Raw genomic sequence first — 23580 nt, forward strand, 5'->3', positions numbered from 1 at the left:
TCATCAAAAGAATTTGTATTAATTTTTCATTCAAACACTTGATTCATATGCGTCATTCAATTATCAGTAAAAATAACAGTAATACAAAAAATATCTCGATCTACTTAAATATCACATTCTTTAGTGAAATAGTTCTTGTTAAAATATTTATTTTAAAAAACACAAATAAAAATGTTGATAAAAAATTGATAAATTTTTATAATCACATCAACTCAATTTTGAGTGAAGGATGTATTTCAGCATATGACGTGAGCTGTGGGTCGTTGTTGTTGATGTTGGGGCAGTCGCTAAGAGACACATAAGACAGCTTCCAGCAGACGCGCATGAGTCTGATGAGAACAGGAGTGGAGAGCCAGCTGCAGTGGGAGACAGAGAGCGACTGGAGGGCAGGGCAGCAGAGAGAGACAAGGAACAGCGCATAGGGAGAGAGGGGCTCTTCGGCTGAGGACTCGAGCACAAGATGGACGATGAAGCGGCCAAATCCCATGCCACGCAGTTGTGTTGCAGCGGAAGAAAAAGAAGAAGATGACGACGATGAAGGAAGAGAACTTATGTTGTCTGCTGCACTGGGAGAAGGAGACATCGAAGAACGCTTCTTCTGCAGACGCTTCTTCGTCTCTTCGGCTGCTTTCTTCTTCCTCCTCTTTTCAATCTCATCTGGTTCCAAGTCATCTTCGTCTGTCTCATTCTCCTTCCCATCTCTGTTTTTGCCTCCTTCTTCTTCGTCTTCTTCGTCTTCTTCTTCGTCTTCGTCCTCATCGTCAATGCCCCCTGCCTCTTTGTAAGGGTCAAAGAGCCCTCTGCCAAAGCGGAATCCGCCAGAGGGTGTTTTCTCAGGCAGCCACAATTGAAATGCCTGGACGATGTCTTGTTCCAGCTGTGCGGTGCCTGGGGCGCAGAGAGAGGCATCGAGGAGGGAAGAGAGAGAAGGCGATGGTGAATGGCGGGGGGAGGATGAGGGCGATGCGGAAGGGGAGAGGGAAAGAAGAGAAGAGGACGAGGGTGAGGGAGAAGAAGAGGGAGACAGAGAGCGAGATTTGCTTTTGCTTCTGTCGTGGATGGAATGCAGAGCCTGTTTTCTCTGCTTTGTGAAGTTGTCGACAATTGGAGTGAGCTGTGTCTTCAGAAGATGAGTGAAAAGTGTCTCTGCAAATGCATTGACCCAACTGCTGGCACACAGCGAGTATGCAATTGGCGATGCTTCTGATGATGTTTTATTTGATTGTCTGTTTATTTTATTGTCCTTGCTGATATTGCCAGCAATACGCTCAGCCACAACAGCAGAGTCCAATGAAGATGACTCCACCAGATGCAGCAAGCGAACATACCACAGCCTGTCAGCAACAGCTGGAGACACACACGAATTGAGTGTCTGCAGCAGAAACAGAAGCTCGCTGATCTCAAATGACTCCAGGAAGATGCTGTCCTTCAGCCTCTGAATGACAACACTCGATGCATTCTCTTTCTCCTTTTCTGCCTCTTCTTTGCCTTCCTCGTCTTCAGAATCAGAAAGAGAGGCAGAGTAAAGATAAGTTGATAGAACATACAGCAAAAACGACGGGCACATCAGCTCATCTGCGCCGTCGATGAGTTCTTGAAATGTTGGAGGATGTCCAGCTGCTTCTCCACTCTCTCCTTCTCCTCCTTCTGCTGATGCTTTTGTGTCTGCCCCAAGAAACAGGATGGAATCAACACCTGCAAACGAGAATTGCACTTTGTGTTCTGCTGACTTCTTTCTAAGAGACGTTAAATACTTCAGCTCAGCGATCGAATCATCAGATAGACTGCCATATTCATTTTCTGTCTGCGAATCAGCTTTTTGTGCACCTTCGCTTTTCTCGCTGCTCTGCCTCTCTTTGAATGCATTCACAAAGTCGAGGATCTTCTCCACAACTGCACGTGTTGCATTGATTGTGACTGCTTCGTCATCAACATCACTTTCATTTCTGCTTTCTGATGAATCTCCTCTCTTCTTGTTCTTCCTCTTGTTCTTCTTTCTCTGGGCATCCAGATTGGCTGATGCTGAGATAAGAAGCTGCACATCTGATGACAGACTCATCGGAACGGTGAATAAATAGCCATCGCTCGTTGCCAGCTGCATGTGATCCTTTGCCATTCTGTCTCCATTGGCATCTTGATTCATTCCTAAGAAGCTTTCTTCACCTTCTTCCTCTCCTTCCTCATCTCCTTCATAATCGTGTTCTTCTTCCGAATCGTCATCCTTCGATGAATATGAATACGATCTCAAGTTCGATCGCTGAGTCGATTCATATTTGCCATCAGCACTTGGCGATGTTGCATTCAGAACTGTTGGAATTGGCTCTCCTCTCTCAATCATCTCCTTCTTCAGCTGCTTCCTTCTTTCTTCTTCCTGTGCCATTGCTTTCTCTTGCTCTCTCTTTTCCTTCTTTGCTGCCAACAGCACATCCAATGCAGAGGATGAGTACAATGCTTTCTCTCCGCTTTCTCCTCCATCTCTTTCGCTTCTCTTTCCTTCTCCTCTTCCTCTCCTTTGTGGACTCACAGGCGACCCAATAGCTCCTCCTCTTCCGCCTGCTGGTGACTCTGCGCCTTCCACATCGCCAGGCACAATCCGTGCAGGTGTCTGGATGATTCCCAGATCGCGTGCACCTGCACGGTGTCTGTGGCGTGAGAACATGTGCTTTGCCTGAGGCAGCACATCAGCTGCATCTGAAGAAGATTTCACTTGTGAGGGAGAAGAGGTGTTGTCGAATGAATATGAAGAAGAAGGAGGTGATGGTGTGCGTGAATGTGACTGTGAAAGAGAGCGAGAGGGTGAGAGAGAAGACGAAGGAGAGCCGCTGGGCGAAGCAGAAGGAGCAGCTGCTGAGGAGCCGAGTGTTTTTGGTGACTGAGAACGGAACATAACAGGCGATGATGTCAGCGGCAGGTCATTCGGATTGCTCTTCCGCTTGGCGCCTTCTGCTGCTGCGCGAGTGAGTTTCCGTTCTCTCAGCTTCTGATCGATTTCTCTTTGCTTTCTTTCTTGCTCTGTTTCTTCTCTGGCTGCCTCATTCTCCTTCTTCAGCCCTTTCTTTCCTCCTTTTGTTGTCTGCATCTGCTGTGAAGCAACAGACGAAGAAGTAGAATTCATCTGATTTCTGTTGGCAGCTGAACGGGAGGTGCCATCAGTTACGGGGGTGCTGACCTTTGGCATCAGCGACATCAGACGAGAAGGAGTGGATATTCTTGACTTCGGTGTGGCTGATGGAGACATTGCTGTGCTGTTTGGCCTGTTTTGAGGAGAGATGGAGGAGCGAGTGGATCTCAGGGGAGATGGATGGGTGGCTGAGCGAGAAGTGGAAGAGAGTGCAGAAGAAGGAGAAGAAGGTGAAGGAGAGGAAGGATTGGCAGATTGGGCGATGTTGCGGGTGAGTGTGGGAGTGGGCAGCATCGACTGCAGACGAGACGGTGTCAGCATGCGGCTGCGTCTGCCATCGCGTGGAGAAAGAGCAGTGGAAGAAGGGCGGAATGGAGAAGAGGTATTTCCAGTGGATGGTTTGGGAGCTGTTGAAGAGAGATAGCTGGAAGATGAACTAGAACTGTCCAATGGAGAAGACGCAGCATCAGACGGAGAGAGAGAAGAAGCGGTTGAGTTGAAGAGGAGATCAGAATTGGCAGGCGATGCGTCCATTGGAGAGAGGATGCCTTCTGAGTCGCCTGCAATCTTCGTCTTGGTCACCATATCCTTTCGTGCTGCCCTGACAGTCACATCTGCTGAGGCAATTGTGTTGGACAGCTCGTTCAGCTCAGAAATGTCAGAGAGAAGAGAGTAAGTGAATGTCAGTGCAGACAGAAGAGACGTCTGCTCATCTTGAAGCACACGAATGAATGGAGAGAAAGGAGAAGACGGCTGATAAACAAGTGAGAGATCAGACGAGCCAACTGGCTGCTGAGATGAAGCGTTGGCCTTTGTGTTTTCTTTGTCTTTCCCTTCAGCTTCTGCCTCTCCCCCGTTCTCTTCCTCCTCTTCTGGCAATCCCATCCTCCTTCTCTCTTCCCTCTTCTTCTCTTTCTCTTCTTTCTCCTTCATCCTTTCCTCGTGCCTCCTCCTCTTCTCTTCTGTGTCTGCATCCACAATCCCATCTGCCTCATTCAACAACTTCGCCAGAAACAGCTTGTCCTTCGAAATCGGCGCATGAGGCAGGAATTCTGGCGCATTGATCCTTCTCATCCGATAGAAATGTCTCTTCCGCCTCGCTTCTGCTGTGAATCCTCGCTCTTCCTGCTGCTCCTTCTTCTCCTGCTTGTGAAGTGCTTTCAGTTGCGCTTTCTGCTCAAGTTTTGCTTCACGTCGCCTCATTTTGGCCTCCTCATTCAATCTGATGTCTTCTTCATCTCCAAATTCATTGACTCCTTCATCGTCTTCTTCTTCCTCTTCTTCCTCTTCCTCCTCCTCTTCTTCTTCTTCTTCGTCTTCACTCAATCCAATTCCATCAATTTCTCTCTCTTCGGGTGTTGGTGAAAAGCACACACGAGACACAACACACGCCTCAGCCGAAGTTTTTGACCAATGCAAAGCAGAAGCTTCTGAACCAGCTGCAGCTGATCCATTTCTCATCTCTTCATCTCCTTCTTCCCCTGCTCCAATCAGCAGCTCTTCTTCATCTCGCATCGCTTCTGTGTAATTCAACAGCGAATCAGTCTCGTTCCCTTCAGAACCTGTTCTTGCTCTGTCTTGTGAGCTGCCCTGCCGCGTCATCGCCTCCAGCAGCATCTTCTTCTTCTTCATGCTTTCGTCTCTCTTCTGCTTCGCTCTCTGCTCTCTTTCCTTTCTCCGTGCCTCTTTCGCTTCCCTCTTCAGCCGCCTCTTCTTCTCCATCACGGATTCTCCTCTGTCTCCATCGTCTGCCAGTGCAAGTGCCGAGTCCACAACATCGTCCAACAAGTCAGCACACATCAGCCGCGTGGCTTCAGTCGTCTCTTTCGGCTTCTCCTTCTCAATTGGAGTGGCTGACGGATCTGCTGATGAGGCCTCTTGTTTCTCTGAGGCTGATGACTCTTCTTCAGAATTGTTATTTTTCCCTGATAAATCGTTGCTTCCTTGATTTGTTGATGAATTTGCTATTGCTTCTGATGCTTCAGCAGCAGCATCTTCAGCATCATAAAAATCCTTAGCAAAGAATAAAAGCTGCGCAGATCCAGGTGGAGGGGGTTTGGTCGGCACAGATTCTTCCTCTGCATCTTCTGCTTTGTTGTTTTCCTGTTCATCGCTTTCATCTCTCAAAACTTCTACCGTCTCATCCTCAATTTCTTCTTTTCTTCCATCATCTTCATTTTCTTGCATAGCCTGTTCTTCATAAACATATAATTTAGGTTCATTCTCTTGCTCTAATTCAAGTTCTTGATCTGAATTTTGTCGTTCCATATCATTTGTCTGCAAAGAATTTATTTCTGATCCAACTTCAGAATGTCGAAGATTTTGTTCATCCTCCATTAGCAAAGAAGAATCAGTTTCTGGCTCAATTTCAGGATGTTGTGGAGGCTTATGAACTTCGACACTCGATAAAAATGAACTTGGACGAGATTCTTCCTCCTCTTCCTCCTCTTCCTCTTCCTCTTGAATTTCTTCGGCTCCTGGAAATAATTTCATCAAGACATGTGAACAAATATTAAAAGTCATAAAAATAAATCGAATGTCTTTTAATATACAAACCAAGAATGCTTTTATGTGCAAATAAAAAGGTCGCTCCTTTCATGATATTCATTGAAGCAAAAGAATCGTTTGGATTAACTTTCTCTCCCATCAATGGTCCGCATGATTTTGATTGATACAGCATTGTATACTGCTTCTGAAGCGTTGTTGGAACAATTTTGAATTTCGTTCCAACTATTGTCAAAAATTCCATATCAAGAAATGGCTTGTGTGGATTTGGAACGGGAATTGATTCTGGCGAATGAATCTTGCCATCTGGCTGAGCTAATTTCACTTTAATCCAGATGTGAGACATCAAGCTATGTTTCAAAGAACACGATCAAAAAACTAATCTTGATCTTATTTGATCAATATATGAATTTCGAAAATTATATATTTCTAAAAGAAAATCATTAAGACAATGATCTTTTCACGATTTAGAACTGCGAAATGAATAATAAAACAAATAAACAAACGATACAAAAACAAATAACCATAAAATTATATTGATGGCAAAAATGAATTTTGTGAATGATGTGAAAAAATTTTCAATTAAATATTCAAAGGCATTTTATCATAAAATCAAGGATGTTTTCGAAATGATATTACCTTATTTTTCTTTATGTTCCGGCTTATTTCTTGGAAGCTTATCTGCGAACAATATTGTGAATTGTTCGGCATTTAAACGTAATAGCTTGATGTTGAATTCCGGAATTTTGTATGCGCAAATCACATGTTTTTGAATTTTCATATCCTTTATTTTTCTCAGTGTTTTATGCTGCATACATGTCCTTTTAACATTTCTAACTTTGTTTAATAAAGTGGTTTTATCGCATGATTTGTGTCTTACCCGAACGGCAATTTTCTTATTTGGAGCAGTTCTTTCAAGTGCTTCATCGATATATTTTTATCACTCGAAATTTATGTTATGGATTTTATTATCACTTTTAAACGGAGCAGTGCTATTACTAAATGACTTGTTTAATTATGATGCATATCAGAGGAAAATTAAAAAGACTAGATGTCATATTACCGTTGCTTTGCCAACTTCAAAACCATCTGCACCCAATACTTCTTCTTCTTCCTCCTCCTCTTCATATTCTTCATCCTCAAACGAAAACCGAACAAGCAATGAGTTGGTTTCATTAGACACAAAACTCAAATCTCAAGACCCTATACATCAACTTCTTTCATTAAAAGAAGATTATTTGCAATTTGAAAAAGAATACATTCTTATGAAGCTTAATTCTATTGGACTTGAATGCCCAAAATGCCATTCTATTCCGGAAAATGCTCTGAACGAAGCAAAGGAACATTTGAGAGCAAAGCATTGGCCAGATTTGATCAAAATGGAAATGGGAAAACTGCAGAGTACGTTGGGCACTGGGCAAATATTTGAAGATTACTTTGAACAGCTTTCTGCAGACATTTCATTTATCTGCGAATGCACAAATCCTGATTGCAAACACACCTATTGTCGCTTCTGCAGCAAACCCGCTCGCAAACCACGTTCAATTCTAACCCTCACACTTCATCCCAAAAGCTCTTCGTCATCTGAGCAGTCTTCTGCCTCAGTCTCGGAAATTAATGCAATTGATCCAAGATGCACTCACAACGCGCCTATCTGTGAAGGCACAAAAAGATGGGCGCAGATGCAGATGATGAAGGAGATGCAGGCAAAAATTGCAGACTGGCATTCGAAGATTAAGTGCCCCAAATGCAAGCAGCACCCGAACATCACCAACAGCACGCCAAACAGAATTATATGCACAAATTGCTCTGTGAGCTATTGTCTTGAGTGCGGAAAGAAGTGCGAAGGGGCAAATCCATATCTCCACTTTACCAGAGGTGATTGCTCGCTGTTTATGAAGAGATGCAAGGGAGGTGGCAGAATAATGAAGAAATATGAGAAGATAGTCGAAGAAGAGTGGAAAAACAAGCATCAAGGATTTAAAGAAGTTGAAATGGATTGGGAATAATGATTTGCATTTTTCTATGAATGCTATCGAATTATTCCTTCACTCTTTTGTAATCTATTTGTTCTTTATTCAACTGTTATGTCCAAATGGCTCTGAATGATTTTCATTTTGATATGTAAACGATTCAAAGGTTGCATAAATTTTATTGCTATTCACTTTTTTTTTCTTTAATTCATTGTGGAATTTTTTCTTTATTGGTTTGTTTTTGAAGTTAAATATTTAATTTCTCAGAGAGTGCTGCTTCTCATAAAGCTTTTTTCGTTCTCCTTCTTTTAATATATCTGTGATGTACTTCTTTAAAAGCTTGTTTTTTCGCTGATTTTGACAAACTTTTATCTGCACATGGGATTTTTGTTATGAAATTTTGAGTTAATCTTTTTTGTTTTTTAAATTTCAGCAATGTTTGAATCTATGATTGGTGGAGCTTATCATTATCGTGCTTGTAATGTTCTTTATGTACATACATTTCGCGTAAGTTTTGCGTTGTGACATTTTTGTTTACCGTTCCATTCAAATAATTCATTTTTTTTACGAATTTTTAAATGAAGGATACTTTCGTTCCGACCAGTCAAACAAAAAAGAAGGCGGTGTATCAACAAAAAAACGCTTGTATGTGCTTTAAGTCTTTATTATTTTTGTTAAGTTTGCGAAATGTATTTAAAAGCCAGTTGACCCAAATCCTTTTTCTCCCCTTTCAGTTGTTGCTGAACCAGAAATCGGAGAAGTGGTGAACTGAATTTTTTGAAATAAAAAAGGATAATTATTTTCAATTAAAATAAATTGAATAACCTCAACAACATCGGCACTTATGAACGGAGTGCAGATAAGCTGTGCAATCTTTGCTCCTTTTTTCACTTGATAGTCGTGATCCGTGTGATTGTACAAAATCACAATAATTGGTCCTCTTTGTATGTTGAATGATTAATGATAAATAAAATAGAAACGCGAATTTAAAACAATATCCTTTCGCAAAGGTCAAACCTGTAATCTGGATCAATCACACCAGCGCCAACTTCAATTCCCTCTTTCAGAGAAAGTCCAGATCGAGATGCTGATATTTCGTAACATTAAAAAGAAGACAAAAAAATCATCAAATATGTTCAAGAGTGGTTATCATCATACCAACTCTTCCATAGCAACCATCCGGCAATATCATCGTCAATCCAGTTTGAATAGCGCATCTCCCTCTTGCTGGAATCACATTTTCTTCATTGCTGTTATAATTTATTTTAAAAATATTTGTAATAAACTTGTATATTTTAAATAATATATGTTTCACCTGAAAAGATCGAGTCCTGCTGCCTGCAAAGAGCCTCTAACCGGTAGAATTGCGTCAGGAGACAGTTTTTTGAATTGTACAATTGGCCTTTTTATTTCTGCCATTGATAATCAAAAGATTAATAATAAAAATGAAAATTAAAAATTTTTGAAACCATAACATAATACTTTAAATGACGAAAATAAAAACTTCTGCTGATTGGCATGCTGTTCTTCAGAACGCAGAGAAATCACTTCAAATTACATCCAGACAAATAAATGAACGTCTTGCAGCATTAAACGCAGGAACTGCTCCACAAGCTTACTCGAAGCAGCATCAGCAAACTCGAAGAGCCATTGATCAAATAACAGCCACAGCTGACATTTTAGAATCATCTATTTCTAATTTATTAAATAAGAAGAAGGTAAGTCAATATGATGCACAACTGATGCATGAAAAATTCAATGGATTTCGACAACGATTGTCGACTGCAACTTCCAAAGTAAATATGTCATTTTCTGGTCCAATAGGAGAGAGGTTTGATTTTTCTCAATGTTTAATAACTAAAAAATCTATCTATAGAACAAAGCTTGTTGATCAAGGGGTTCGGATTGTCCCTCTTGGTGAAACCGAAGAAACACGACTTCTAACAGACGATGAACTTGCCCAAATAAATGAACAACAAATAGAAGGTTTTCTGCTTTGATTTTATGTTTTTTTCGTAATTTTTTAATCGTGCATTTAGCTCAAGATGAAGTTTTGGACGAACTTCATGCACAATTATCAATGGAACATATGAAGGCAATTGAAATTGGAACAGAATTGAGTTTGATAATCATTTGAAAATGCATTTTCAATATATTTGAATTATTCTTTCTTTCTTTCTTTCTTTCTTCATTTTGCTTTAATTTTTAGCAAGCCAAGATGAAATTCTTGAAAGAGTGAAAGATAAAGTTGACAATGCAGAAAGTAGAACTATTGATGCTGTTTGATTTACTTGTTTCTTTATTCTTTTTTTCGGTTTATAACTTCGTTTGGTTTATTAATTGATGCTAATTTTCTTATCACATTGACAGACTAAAAAAGCAGAAAAACTCCGAAAAAAATCAGGATTTATGAAATATTATCTCACGATTCTTGTCTTAGTGGCAATCTTATTTATGCAGATTACAAGCAATAACTTTGGCCTCGGATATGGATGATTATCCAAGAAGATATAAAATTTCTCTTAATCTTTGACTTTTCAAAAGCTTTTTAAATGTTCATTATTCCACTTCATGAATCTTCATCTTTCTGTTATGAACTTTTTCGTTGTCATAAAATCAAGATTATCAAAATTGATTTTATTTCCAAAAATTCTCAAGCAGTTTGTATTCGTTTGAGTGAATCTTCAATTGACGATCTCAGCTGAAGGAATGGAGAAGAAAGATATTTACGAAGAAATAAGCAGCGAATTACAAAAGGAGAAAGTGATTCATCAAAAGGAATATGAAATATGAATGAAATAATATCAGAATAAATAAATCATACCACAGAAAAATCAACGTTTTTGTATCTTCCCCATAGCCCAACCCATTGTGGATGTCTGGAAAATACGATTGAGGATATTTTTTGACACAAGGTTATGTATTCCACCATTGCCCCACAGTTCTCTTGTGATGAAGGTTGATTCATAATTTCAGTTATTCGAACTATTGCATTGAACGATTGTCTATTGCTTTTAATTTGTTGAATCTTTTGTTGATATGAAGATTCTGAAGATGATTGATTCACAATCTGATCGCAAAATTCCTTAATTGTTTTCCATTCCTTTCCAATTTGCCATCTGAATGGTGAATTGACGCTTTGTGTGGGGATGTATGGATAAGAATGGCGGAAGGAGGATAGAAGAGCAGGTGGGTCATGCTGCGAGAAAGTGCTTGCTCCAAAATTTGATAGTTTATGTACTGAATATTGCTGCACCCCACCTGAAGGTGGGCTTGTTGAGCCCATTGATGTTGTTATTGGAAGAGGATGCACGCCAACAAAGATCTTCGCAAGAATAACAGAAATGAAAGGAATGGTGATTGGAGATATGAGTAAAGTTGTTGAAATGGCTGCTGATTGAAAAGAAGAAAATGAAGATTCCAATGCAGCCACACTCATCTTCACATCTGAGTGAAGAAGAGGAAGAGATCGTGGATTGGAAATAACAATAGAGAAGAGTATGTTGACTGACTGTTCTTTCTTTTGTTTGTTGCTCATTTGTGATTCGGAATTCAACATTTGCAAAGATGTTGCTGGTTCAACTTTATCTTCAATGCGTCGAGATGTAGTTTGAATATCATCAAGTTTTAAGAACGCTGGCAGTTTAGATAGAATATCTTTGAAAGGATCTTCGATATCAGTAAAGTGAGAGAAATACTTTGCAACTACGAACTTTAAAAATTGTGTAGTTATCGGATTTTCAATGTTCATTTCATTTGAGCCACATTCAAATGTTGAGTAATGAACAATCTCCTTTAACAGCTTGTGTAGCTCATCAACACGCTGTGTTGTGATGCGATCAAAACGATTTAAAGCATTTTGCAGCAATAAAACAATCTCATCATATAAGCCCCGAGGTGTTGTTAACTTCTTCCTGCTTCTGTCCATCAACAACGAAATTAGCTCTCCTTTTTGATATAATTGCATCAACTCATTCTGTTTTTTCGTAGATGAAGAATTCAAACTAATTATCTTCTGATTTTGTGTTTCTTTTGAAATATCTCTGAGGATTAACGGTTCTTCAGATGATGAATTAATTGAGTTGTCATCCTTTGAAATTGAATCGTCAATGATATTCGATTCTGCATCAAGCAATTCAGGGCAAACAACACCGGCTCTTAAAGGCAATATGCGTATGCAATACCTATCGCACTCGCTTTCCCAGTCCACCTTCACCTCACCAACTCTTTCCAAAGATGAAAGCTGTCTAACAACTTCTTCTCCCGTAACTCCACACCGCAATGCCACTTCAACCACATCCACATAGAAAAGCCCTTCATCACTTCCGCTTCCGGTAACAGAAGTGAAACGCTCGTGTGTCCTTGGCTGTGTGTCAATGATAATTTTGACAAGAGCATATTTTGTGCAAAGAACAGATGGAGCAGTCCTGACAAAGCATACGCGGCATCGAATAGGAATAAGTGAAAGGGGCACAATAATTGGTGGAGCTGATGGGAAGCAATGAGGCTCAGGTTGCAAATAGTTTTGAATTTGTGCATTTGACGATTGAGATGAAGAAGATGTGGAATGGATTGACAGATGCATGGCCGTTGGTTGAGATTCACTTGATGGGTCTTGTGTTAAAATAATCCAAGATGGAGGAATGCTAATTGAATCTGGATGTTGAAGAAGAAATAGAATGAACTCGATCATTTCCTTTCTGATGAATAGATCGGTTGCCAGATTTGCTTGAGAAACTGAAACATCTGCTTCCGTCACAGGTTCAGCTGCTTCTCCACCAACAAAAGCACACCAAGAAATTTCTTGTGTTTCCATTGATAGCTGAATTGCATTCGAATCTGTTGCAGAGTTATTGCCTTCTTGTGAAAGTTCCGCGTGTTGACGAATAAAGCGAATTTGCTGCCTTCTGCGCTCTGCGTCAAACAGACACGCCATCAGAGCTGAGATTTGAGCAGTGGTGAGTACATTGGACAAATGAAGATTGCGCAAAGGAAGATAATCTTTCCCATCAAACAGAAAATGAACATTCAGCTTCTTTTTTTGTTTGGATACAGTAGATACAATTGATTTCGTTTCATTTTCGTCTATTATCATTTCTTGTTCGCCTTTTTCATTGTTCGTATCGTCTTTTTGGAAAGAAATATCCTTCTCACTTTCAAGTTTTTCAGCTTTTTCAGCACACATTTCATAAAATTCTTTAGAACAAGGCCATTCAACTTGCTCTCCAGCTGTGTTAATATCGTCAGTCACTCTTTCGATTGATTTAGGCATCCCAAAAAACACTATCTCATCTATCAAAGCTGCTTCTGCACGACTCAACGCTGAAACTGACGTGCATACAACAGCTCTGTATTTAGGCTGATATTTCGCTTTGTCATTTGCCGCTTGTTTTTGTAAAAGTTCGCTCATCATCAGCTGCTTAATCTCTCGTTTTTGCTCAAGAGGCTTTCCTGAATGCATTGAATACGCTGATATTGTTGTGACAGCATGCGCAATAGAAGAGGTGCGAGAAGAAGAATATGAAATATCAACGGTGCCTTCTTCGGTGTTGTGAGCTGACGAACTTGCTGGGCGTGCGACTGTTGAAGATGAAAGAAAGAAAGAAAGTTGATCTGCTTGATGTTGAGTGGAGACAATAACTGCAGTGAATGTCGCTTTTGACTCTGCAAACAAAGACAAAAGCGCTGATTCTGTTTTGGTTGTATTCATCTTTATGGATATTTCTGGACGGATGACTGGAATAGAAGGGAAGAAAAACTGTGATACGATCGTTTTGCTTAATGATGAAATGTGAGCTTCATCTTCAGAACTTTCTGTTTTCGTTTTCTTCATATTAATATTTTCATCAATTGTATTTGCAACTTCAGAAGATTTGTTTGAAGTTGAAATCGTTTCACAATTTGTTTGGCTTTCGTTTTGGCTTTCCTGTTGCTCTGATGATGCTTCTTTCTTCTCAGATGCCTCCTGGTTTGATTTATTAGTCAATTCTTTGTTGTTCTTTTCGCAAGTTTCAGTCTTTCCAGTGTTGAGCGCCTGTTCCTTTTGCTTCTGTTGCTGCAAATTCTCTGTAACATCCCACAAAAATGTATAAGCAGGTAAAAAGCATGACTGAAAAGTTGATGCGGTGAGTGGAGGTGATACGAGAATTATTGGTGCATCAGGGAATAAAGAATGTATTCTGCGAGGAAATGCAAAAATGCGAGGACGAAGAATTTGCGTGTAATCTGAAAAGATGTGAGCATCTTTGATTATAATGGATGTGATGCTCGGAAGAACTAATTGTGAGGATGACTTTGAAGAAAATGATGAAAGAGAAGAACGAGAGTTACTGTGGAAAGAAATATTTGAAAGAGTTTGTGTTGATGGCACTGATGGTGAAGGAGAAGGAGAAGGAGAAGGTGATGGCGAAGGTGATGGAGAAGGTGAAGGAGAGCAAATGGAAGAACTTGAACTGAAAGACTCATTCGCTTGAGGCTTTCGAACAGCAATTGGAATGTGCTCCAGAAATCGCTGAGATAAAAGCATCTCGGCAGATGCAGTGAGAGTAACACAGTTTATTGTTGCTGTGAGCTGCGATTCGCTCTGCTTCCATGAAATGGGCTGTGTGCACAACTTGTAAATAGTATGTATCACGTAAAGGAATTCTTGTTGTTTCATTTCGCTCAAAAGGATTGCATTGAAGCATCGAACATGCAGAACTGAACGATTTTGTGATTCTGTAGAAGAAGAACAAGCAGAAGCAGAAGAAGTGGAATCTAATGATGATGTGTTGAATTGATCAGAAACATCAAATGAATAGCTTCCGGTCTGCCAAACATACACTGCCTGTGAATCACTCTCTTGTTGGTGTCTGTGCTGATGATGGCTGTGCTGTCTGCCTCCTAAGCGTTGAGCTGCAATAAACTGCTCGCTTTCAATGAAGGCACTTTGAGCACAGCATTCCAAAAGAAGCGCATGAGTAGTCAATCTTGACAATGGAATGAGTCTGTGTGGAGAAAGATGGAAGAACGATGGTAGAAAAAGAGCAGAATGCAAATTCTGAAGGAATCTGGCTTGAATTGCCTCGATAATCGGATCATTATATGGAGAAGAAGAAGATTCTGATTGAAAGATGACATTCGAATGATAGTTTTCTATCTTTGAATTGTTTGCATCGTTCGTTTCATCACCATAATTATTGGTGTAAATTGAATGGAGAGTTATCGGATTTTTAGTAAATGTTAAAAGTAGTTTTTCCTTTCTCGACTGAAACACGGAATTTGTACGAACAGGAGCGACTTGCACTTTCTGTTGCTCTTTTCGTTGAAGCGGAGATTTCATCAAAGCTACTCTTTTTGGCTCAGATGGTTGAAGAGGGTTTGAATATGGAGCAAGAGTGAATTCAGTGCAAGAGATTGGCGAAGAATCTGGGGGCTGAGAGACCACTTCAGGCGACGGGGATGATTCAAGGAGATGGAGTGAAGGATACTTTGCGGCAGACTGTTGTGCCTGTTTGGCGCTTGACTTCGCTTTGGCTTTTGCTTTAGCCTTTGCTTTTGACTTTGCTTTGGCTTTGCTTTTTGGCTTTGAACGCTCTTTTTCTGTTGAATTTGAAGAATTATTTTGATCAGTCTTATTTGAATCTTTTGATCTCTTTTCTTTGTATTTGCTTGGAATTGTGTCGCTGTAATCAGAATTGAATGAGACATCAGAAGAATACGAATCCGATTCGCTGTCGCTCTTTCCTTTTTGCTCATTTTTGAGACTCGACTTTTTGCTGTTTTTCAAATTTTCTTCTTCATCATCATTTTCATTTTGATCTTCGTCAATTGCATCGCTCTCATCTTCACCAACTTTTTCGTTGGCTGTTTTCTCATTTTCTGGAACCGTTGTTGCAAGCTGCTTTTCTCCTCCTTCAATAATTATCAAGTCGTCGTCTTCTTCCTGCGATTGTGATTTGTTTCGAGTGCTTCTGCTCCTCAACCTCAAAGCAATTCCGGTTTGATCCTTTTCTGCATTGCTTTCAATCGAATCCTCATTCTCCTCTTCTTGTTCATCTTCGCTATAAGACTCCTCAAATTGCTCAGAACTTTCTTCCTCTTTCTTCTTCCTTCCTTTACGAGTTGCAGGCGTCTTTGTGATCTTTTCTTTTTCACTCTGCATTTTTGTTCCATAAGTGTGCATCCTCGGGAAATCTGCCACTGGAGCCACTGCTCTCTCAAACTCTCTCTTTCTGCTAAGTTTCGCGCCAGTTGACTTCATCAGGCTCTTCATGATGTCTCTCTGCGACGTCGAGTGTGATGTGTATGTGTGAAGCCTTCCTCGAAGCTTCGTTCTAAGTTTCTTTGTGCCTCTTCTGCCTCTCCGCTGTGACTTGTATTTGTATGGCTTCTTGTGGATGCGAGAGGAAGATGGAGAAGATGAGGAGCTGTCTGATGATTCGTCCAAGAAGCCTCCACTTCCGCTTTCGTAATCTTCAAAGTCAGAATGCTCAGACAACGATGCAGAAGCGGCATCTTCATTTCCTGCTGACTCACCTTTATTCTCTTCTTCTGATTGTTTAACCCCTGATGCATCATTGCCTTCAGCAGCATCGCCCAATCCATCACTCTTTGATGGATGATCTGCTCTTAACTTCAATCTTTTCTTCACTGATTTTCCTGTTGATTCATTCACCTGCAATTCTCCTGAAAGGATTTCTGAACGATGCCTCTTTCGAGGGCGAATTGAGTCAGAAGCATCAGCATTGTCTTCAGTCTGATTGGTGTTGTCCATTTGCTCCTCATCTGCATTCTGTTGGGTTCGACTTTTGCTGCTTTGCAAAGAACGCTGTGAACGCCTTCTGTATTTCTGAGATTTACTTCCATTCTTCGATTGATCGTCGAAAGCAAATGAAGACAGGATTGAAGCAGACACGCTGTGCAGAGGAGGCTGAGATGGGCAAATGGAATGCGACATGGAGCGAAATGCATCGAGTGAAAGAACAGTGGAAGATGTTGGATCGGATAGAATTCCATCAGGATTGGAAGAAGAAAACTGTGACAATTCTTCAGAAGCAGATGAAGGTGGAAGTCCAGACGCAGGCAGAGTATGAAACTGCTGCGTTGATCTGAAAGATGACAAGTCTGATGACAACAAATGAGAAATGGAGGGAGACGATGTTTGTGTGCGCATGTGAAGTGGAGTCTGTGCGAGTGAAGTGATGTCCGAAGTGATTGATTTGTGGAGAACAGATGGAGAATAAAGATGAGATGTTGACTGTCGGCCAGGTGCATCCAGCGACTGATGATATGCAGATGAGAAAAAGTTCGGAGGGACAAAAGGAATTGTGTTGCTAGTTGTGCCAAGCTGTTTGAGATGAAGCTGAAATGAGTCACTTGTCGAAGATGTTTGTTCGGAGTCTGTTTGAGAAAATGACTTCGAAGAAAGATCAGAAAGAGAAGGATTTTGATTTGCTAATCGATCATTCGATGTGTTTTCTTCGTCATCTGATGAAGGAAGAATTGCTGTAACACGATCAGGCAAAGAATTTGATGTGTATGAAAATGGATTGGCTAATTGAGAGAATGTTGGAGTTGTTAAAGAAGACAGGGCTGAAGAGGAAGAAGAGGAAGAAGAAGAAGAAGATGATGATGATGAATCCGAAGAATAACTAAGTGGATTGTTTTCATCAGTCACATAATGAGAGATAAATGCAACAAGCGTCTCTGGGTGGCGATTCGACACGACTGGCGGGGGAGAAGACAGATCCAATGAAGTGGAATGCGCTTGCGGAGGTGAGAGTGAGTGGAATGCAGGCTTCGATTTGATTTGAAGTGGAGATTCAGCACTGCTTGAAGGGTACTTCTCAGATAGATAGTCTGGTGATGCAGAAGGAGAAGGAAGAGGAAAGAAGGAAGAGAATGTTCCAAGAGGCTGCAAAGACAGAGAATGAGATGCTGGATGAGGTGAAAAAGGCTGCGATGGCGTTGATAACAAAGACAGCTGCTGTGAAATGAAAGAATCCTCAGAATCAGCCTTGTGCGATTGCTGGTCTGCTGAGCCAGGTAATTGTGATTCTCCTGCTTCATCTCCATTGTTCTGTTGTTCGTCTTTTCTGGTTACCTCAGAATGTGAAGTGGACTGATCATTGCGTGTGTTAAACGATTCGCGTTCAGAATTGACTTGAAGTGTCTTTTCACTTGGTTCCCATTCAGAAATGGAAGAAGCATCTGAAAATGAAATGGAAGGCGACTGGATTGAGTTCATCAACGTTGACAGTGTGGAGACTGGCCTGATGATGCGCTTTCCAAATGGATTGCGTGTTTTTGGTGTGTGCGACAAAAGTGAAATTGAAGAGTGGAATGAATTGGAAGGCGATTCAATTGCATGAATCGCTGAAACTTTCTGCTGAAGAGAATTTGAAATGGAAGGACGGATAAGTGAAGAGGAAGAAGAAGAAGAAGAAGAAGAAGATGCAAAATTCGTTGCAGATATCACGTTAAAGTTATTGTTTGAATGAGCAGTTGTTTGAATAGCTGATGGATCTCTTTCGGTTGGAAGCTGCTTTGCGGGCAGTTCTGTTGAAGATGCTTCGTTTGAAAGGGGAAATGCTTCAGGCAGCATTGAAGTCGTTGAAGATTGCGGATGCGGAACAAAAACAAAGCTTTCTTCTTTTGACTGTGTATCATTTAACTTTGCCACAGCGCCATTTTGTGGTGTGCTTATCTCATTTGCATCGAGCTTTTTATCTTCTGCTTCCTTTTCTGAATTCAAAGGAGTCTGTTGGAGAAATTTTTTATCAGTATCAGAAAGCTCCGAGGCAAATGCAGAACTATTCAGCTCCATTTCCTGTTTCGGTGGCTGAATCGCTTCCTGGTGAATTAACGTGGCAATTGTGTCTGCATCTTTCATTGGCTGTGCTTCGAAATGGCTTAAAAACGATGTCATAAAAGAAACGCTCTGATTCTTTTTGAGCGAAGGCATTTCTTTGCTTTCGTTTTCTGTCTCCATTTCAGTATTTTGTTGCAGTTCAGTTTCTATACTTAAGTCGTGTGTTTTCATACTCTGAACAACTGTTTGAACAGTTGAGTCACTGGACTCTGCATCAGTTGAGGAAGATGAAAACACTTGTTTTTGAGCAACTTGCTTTGAACTTACATTCAGCCGCTGTTTGAGCAAATCGAAGTTTGTGTCCAGCATCGGGACACACACGTACAATGATTCGTTGGAAGATGATGCATCCTGAATGTGTTTGATGGTGAAAGGCACGTGATTGGTTGATGATGTGGAGAGTGTGGATATTGAAGAAGAAGACGATGAAGGTGTCAATGAAAGAGAAGAAGAGGAAGGTGAAGTGAACGGAGACTGCCCATGAAAATGAGAATAGGATTGAGAATGCAATGAAGCACTCGCACGAAAAGAAGATGGTGTCATCAAAGAAGAAGAGGAAGAGGGAAATGAAGAGAGAGAATTTGAAGGTGAAGGTGAGAAAGCCAAAGAAGAACTTGGTGAAAAAGAAGACGATGATGCGATTTTGCTCAAATGAGGAATAACTTTTTGAGTAAAAGCTGAGTGAAGCCAAGCGCTTGTCACTCGACTCACAAGCGATGAATGGAAAAATGCTTGTTCTAACGTCACAAACCCAGTAATTTCCAAAGAAACATAACGAGAAGCAGAAGAAGCAGATGAAGATTGTTTAAATAAACAGTCTCGTGAGTGCTTTGGATTCACATCATTTTGTTTATTTGGATCAAGATGCATATTTTGTGTGGAGGGTGTTACAACAACAGAGGCGGTTGCACAGAAATCAGGAAGAACGAACGATCGAGAAAACAGATTAACTGGGATGAGATATCCAATTTCGAAAGCATGGGATTCATCATCATTACTGTCAAACTGACCTTCACGGGAAATACTGACTGTTTCCCCCTTATCACTATCTTTGATTAGCCCGCTGCGATTTTCATTGCAAATGTCCGTTTTCTCTTCCGCTTTATCATCATCGGAATTGCTGCTATTAATTTTTGTATTTTCGTCTTTTATTTTCATTTGAACCAAAGGATTATTGAGAATAGCTGCATACGGAACCAGTTCATTCGGACTTCTTTGCATTCTACGTATTGTAGCGTTTATTGATTCCTGATATTTGCTGAGCACAGCATCCGTTGTGTGTGTTGTAAGTCTGGAGGATAAATAACTCATATCAGCACTTGAACGTCGTGTTTTGTGATATGTTATGAATGACCTTCATTTTACAAATTATAAATGAACGATAAGTGAATTTTATTAATTATTCATCTAATTTGGAAATGGCTGCACTTTTCATACTTGAAAAATTCCTTCAAAGATGGATGAAACATGAAATGCAACGGTAAGGATGGAACATCGCATTTTCCAGAAATAAATGGATCAGGGGCTTCGGGGAGATGATCCAATGGTTCAGTTCTTGTCATTTGAAAAAAACTTGGAATTGTGCTCTTCGAAAGAGCATTCATAATTTTCCAAATTCCATTTTCTAAAATTATAAGTAATCAAATATTGTCATGAAGTACATAAAATGTAAAAGCCAACCAAAGTGCAATATTGCGAAAATATCGCTGCAGTCCTTCGTTAATTGAAGAGAAGTGTTAAAAATCATGAAAATTGGATTTGACTGATCGAATTCGATGTATTGAAATAGGAGTCTTTGTTGATATGACATACGAAGTTTGATTTCAAGAAAAGATAAAATGCTCTAATCTCATACAATAAAAACATTCATTAAAATGGAAATTTTTCCAATTACAAAAAGAGTTAATAAAATTAAACAAATATAACTTGCAAAATAAAATAGAATAAACATCTCTTTCAAATGATGAATTGAAGGATTGTCCATCATTTCCAAAAAACAGCACATCTTTTCCAATTAAAAAACTTGTAAGGAATTTGATGGTTCCATCTGTAGCTGCTCTCCAATTCACTTCTGGGTATGCTTCACATATACTCCATTTTCCTAAAAGCTTTGCTTTTTTCATGATGACTTCTTAAATATGATTTAAACAAAAAAACAATGTTTAAATCCATGAATAACCCAATTTATTTTCTTTTGAATTGACTTATTCTTTTATCTGAATAAATATAGCTTGACATAAGTTAACTATTGAAAAAAAATCATAGAACCGATTTTTTTGCATTGAAGCAATGAAATATGAAAATTTTTGTGATATTAAAAATCATAAAAATGCTAATGCAAAAACTATTATTTATATTTAATATTCTTTTCAAAAAAAAAATAGTAAATTTTATATTTTAACCGCAATTTGTTAAATTTTCATTTCAAAGAAATGAATTAATTTGGTTAGGATTTCTTCTATAACGTTTTTATCGAACAAATTTTTCCGAAAAACTTTCAAACTTTCTTTTCTTTTCTTTTTTGTTTCATCTTTTTTTTCCACATTTTGTTCATATCTTTTTCTTATCCTTTTATGATGAAAGTGCAGTTTCATCAAATAAAAATAATTATAAAACATCGAAAATATTGACACAAGAAACCTTAATATAAGTTATTACCAGCTTTGCAACGATCAATGGAGTATTTTGTTTTTCATATTGGAAAAATTAATCAAAAATTACAAAGAAAAATAAATTTTCGTTCTAATGTGCATTGTTTGATTCTAATTTTCATGTTTTTTCTTTTTATTAAATAAATTTTTGTGGATATTTGATTTTTTCTAGCTATTATCAAAGCATTTCTTTTTGAAACAGAGGAAAATGAACGCGCTGAAGTAACAAAATTATGTATCGATATTGAGCGCATGGAATATCGTCAGTGCAAGAAGCATTTTCGTGCAGACACAGCCAAGATTCTTGTTAGAAAAATGAAATCATCAGGAATTGAAGCATCTTTTAATGTTTTCAACAGAATAGTAATTTCTCTGTGTTTGGTTGGAATGAGGCATTCATGCAAAGGAAGTCATTTTGTGAATATATTTCACAGCAGTGGATTAATAAAATTTTACATTAATTTGATGAAAGATGAATCTTTCTTACTTATCGATCGAGTGAAAGTTGCATGCATATTATGCTTTATTTTTATGTACAAGAAGATAAACGAGAAGCATATCAGAATAATATGCATGATATTTTTGACGTTTCTTTCAACTTTGGGAAATTTGACTCCAAAAGAAGTTCCAATTGTTCCAAAATGCAGCATCATCTTTGCACTGAAATGCTTGTGTTCTGATAGCTCAAATCATAGATTTTTGCATTTTTACGGGCTGGATGCAATTTTGATTGATCTTGAAAAAGATGAGAATAAAGAAGTTAGATCTTTTGCCAGTGACGCAATCAAGATGTTGAAAAATGTAAATATGCAGTTATGGGATCATGTTTACTGCGCAAAAATGTCTGGCACTAGAAGATTCAACGATTTCCCAGGTGATGATTTGATGCGTTCTGCAACGCTGCTTGAAAAAACAAAGTCATCTTTTTTGATGGATCAGACCTGTTCTTGTCAACAAATCTCAAGTATTTTAATGACAAAAATATTTAACGAGTATATTTATAGGCCGCATATTACACAACCTAATAAAGTCGTTGCATCTTCTCGCACTTTGGAACTTCGTCCATTTTCTGAATTATGCACTCTTTCAACATCCATCTTGAGTTCACCAAAATCTGACTGTCCGGAGGCTTTCAAACTTCCTGGATGTGAATCAAAGAGGCTTCCTTTTGAAGAGTCATCATATCTTGCTTATTCGAAAAAAGAAAATTTTCAAAAGGATTTAAACAAGAGAAAATGTGAGATTATTGCAAGTGTGTTCAAATATCAAAAACTATTCTCAAGAAGGGGCTTTAACATATATTTACACAGAAAGTCTGTTTTTGGGGATGCAGTCAACACAGTTATGAAGATGAGCAAGAATGACTTGGACTCAAAATGGATGATAGTATTTTTAAGGGAATATGGGTTTGATAATGGAGGGTTGTTTAGAGAGTTTGTGACAATAGTTGTAAGCGAGTTATGTGATGTGAACGTGGGCATTATGAACTGCATAACTGATTCAACAACATCAAGAGCGGGTTGTGGTTCTCTTATTTTGAGAAGGCGCGAGAAAGTTACATTGGAAGATTTAACATTTTGCAGATTTTTCGGCAGGATAATTGCAAAAGCATTTGAAATGAGTGTTGTTTTGCCTGTTAATATTAATGAACTCTTTTTCAAACAGCTTCTGCGTTCTGGCTACTGTTCGTCTTCGTTTGCGTCATCTCTTACTCCTTCTTCATCCTCTTCACCATCTGCGAAGTCTTCACATCTGATAAAAGAAATGCTCAATGATCTCTCGCTAATTTCAGCAGATATCTGTTCATCCTTGCAATACGTTTTGGAGTGTGAAACCCCAGCCAAGCTGGCTGAGTTAGATTTACATTTTGTGACAACCCTAGACGACGAGTATGGGGCAAGAGAGTTTCCGCTTGTGCCTGGCGGGAAGTTCATTCAAGTTGTGATGGAAAACAGAGAAGAATTTGTTGCATTGTCTTGTCTTGCCCATCTTGTGTGGGGAACGGAGCAGCAGATGGAGGCAATCCGCGTTGGATTTAATGATGTTATACCACTAAAGCTTGTTGCATCAGCTATCAGAGGAGAAGAACTAGCAATGATTATGTGCGGCGATGGGGAAGTAAATGCTTCAGATTTAAGGGCACATACAGAATTTGTCAATGGTGCTGGATATAAGGAAATCGATTGGTTTTTTGAAATTGTTGAGGAGATGAGCAAGGAAGAGAAAGCAAGGCTTATGGTTTTTGTAACAGGTTCTCCAAGAGTTCCATTTGGAGGTGCATCGCGGTTGATTGGGACAATAGAAATACTGCGTTGCTTTAGAATTTATATGATAATTAGTAGAAAAGATATTTTGCCAAGATCTCACACTTGCAATAATCAGATTGATTTGCCTTTGTATTCTTCAAAGGAAATTATGAGAAAGTGTTTGCTTATTGCATGTTTTGAAGGATGTGTTGGATTTGAAATGTGGTAAAGT

General features: G+C 39.3%; 6 protein-coding genes across 6 annotated transcripts; 3 read left to right on the forward strand and 3 right to left on the reverse strand.

Moving 5' to 3' along the window:
- Positions 1–103: 103 nt before the first annotated feature.
- MONOS_3006 (uncharacterized protein) lies at positions 104–6026 on the reverse strand. The gene is made up of 2 exons (XM_067872973.1): positions 5678–6026; positions 104–5598 (listed from the first exon to the last, which is right to left on the reverse strand). The coding sequence occupies exons 1-2, from the start codon at positions 5970–5972 to the stop codon at positions 203–205; spliced, it is 5691 nt and encodes a 1896-aa protein (XP_067731373.1). The 5' UTR covers positions 5973–6026; the 3' UTR covers positions 104–202.
- Positions 6027–6579: 553 nt separating this feature from the next.
- Positions 6580–7635, forward strand: MONOS_3005 (uncharacterized protein; the record flags this gene model as incomplete). The annotated part of the gene is made up of 1 exon (XM_067872972.1): positions 6580–7635. One exon carries the CDS (start codon positions 6580–6582, stop codon positions 7633–7635), a length of 1056 nt encoding a protein of 351 aa, XP_067731374.1.
- A 657-nt stretch (positions 7636–8292) lies between these two features.
- MONOS_3004 (dUTP diphosphatase) lies at positions 8293–9018 on the reverse strand (the record flags this gene model as incomplete). The annotated part of the gene is made up of 5 exons (XM_067872971.1): positions 8293–8367; positions 8425–8539; positions 8617–8686; positions 8758–8849; positions 8915–9018. 5 exons carry the CDS (start codon positions 9016–9018, stop codon positions 8293–8295), a joined length of 456 nt encoding a protein of 151 aa, XP_067731375.1.
- A 68-nt stretch (positions 9019–9086) lies between these two features.
- MONOS_3003 (Syntaxin 8A) lies at positions 9087–10244 on the forward strand (the record flags this gene model as incomplete). Its single annotated transcript, XM_067872970.1, has 5 exons — positions 9087–9430; positions 9476–9585; positions 9639–9719; positions 9809–9879; positions 9970–10244. 5 exons carry the CDS (start codon positions 9087–9089, stop codon positions 10093–10095), a joined length of 732 nt encoding a protein of 243 aa, XP_067731376.1. The 3' UTR covers positions 10096–10244.
- A 173-nt stretch (positions 10245–10417) lies between these two features.
- On the reverse strand, positions 10418–20013 carry MONOS_3002 (uncharacterized protein; the record flags this gene model as incomplete). The annotated part of the gene is made up of 2 exons (XM_067872969.1): positions 10418–19805; positions 19889–20013. The coding sequence occupies 2 exons, from the start codon at positions 20011–20013 to the stop codon at positions 10418–10420; spliced, it is 9513 nt and encodes a 3170-aa protein (XP_067731377.1).
- Positions 20014–21675: 1662 nt separating this feature from the next.
- Positions 21676–23577, forward strand: MONOS_3001 (putative E3 ubiquitin-protein ligase UPL2; the record flags this gene model as incomplete). Its single annotated transcript, XM_067872968.1, has 1 exon — positions 21676–23577. The coding sequence occupies one exon, from the start codon at positions 21676–21678 to the stop codon at positions 23575–23577; it is 1902 nt and encodes a 633-aa protein (XP_067731378.1).
- Positions 23578–23580: the final 3 nt, after the last annotated feature.

This window comes from Monocercomonoides exilis (genome assembly GCF_001643675.1).
Source record: "Monocercomonoides exilis strain PA203 chromosome Unknown scaffold12-1864167, whole genome shotgun sequence".
Classification (NCBI taxonomy): Eukaryota; Preaxostyla; order Oxymonadida; family Polymastigidae; genus Monocercomonoides; species Monocercomonoides exilis.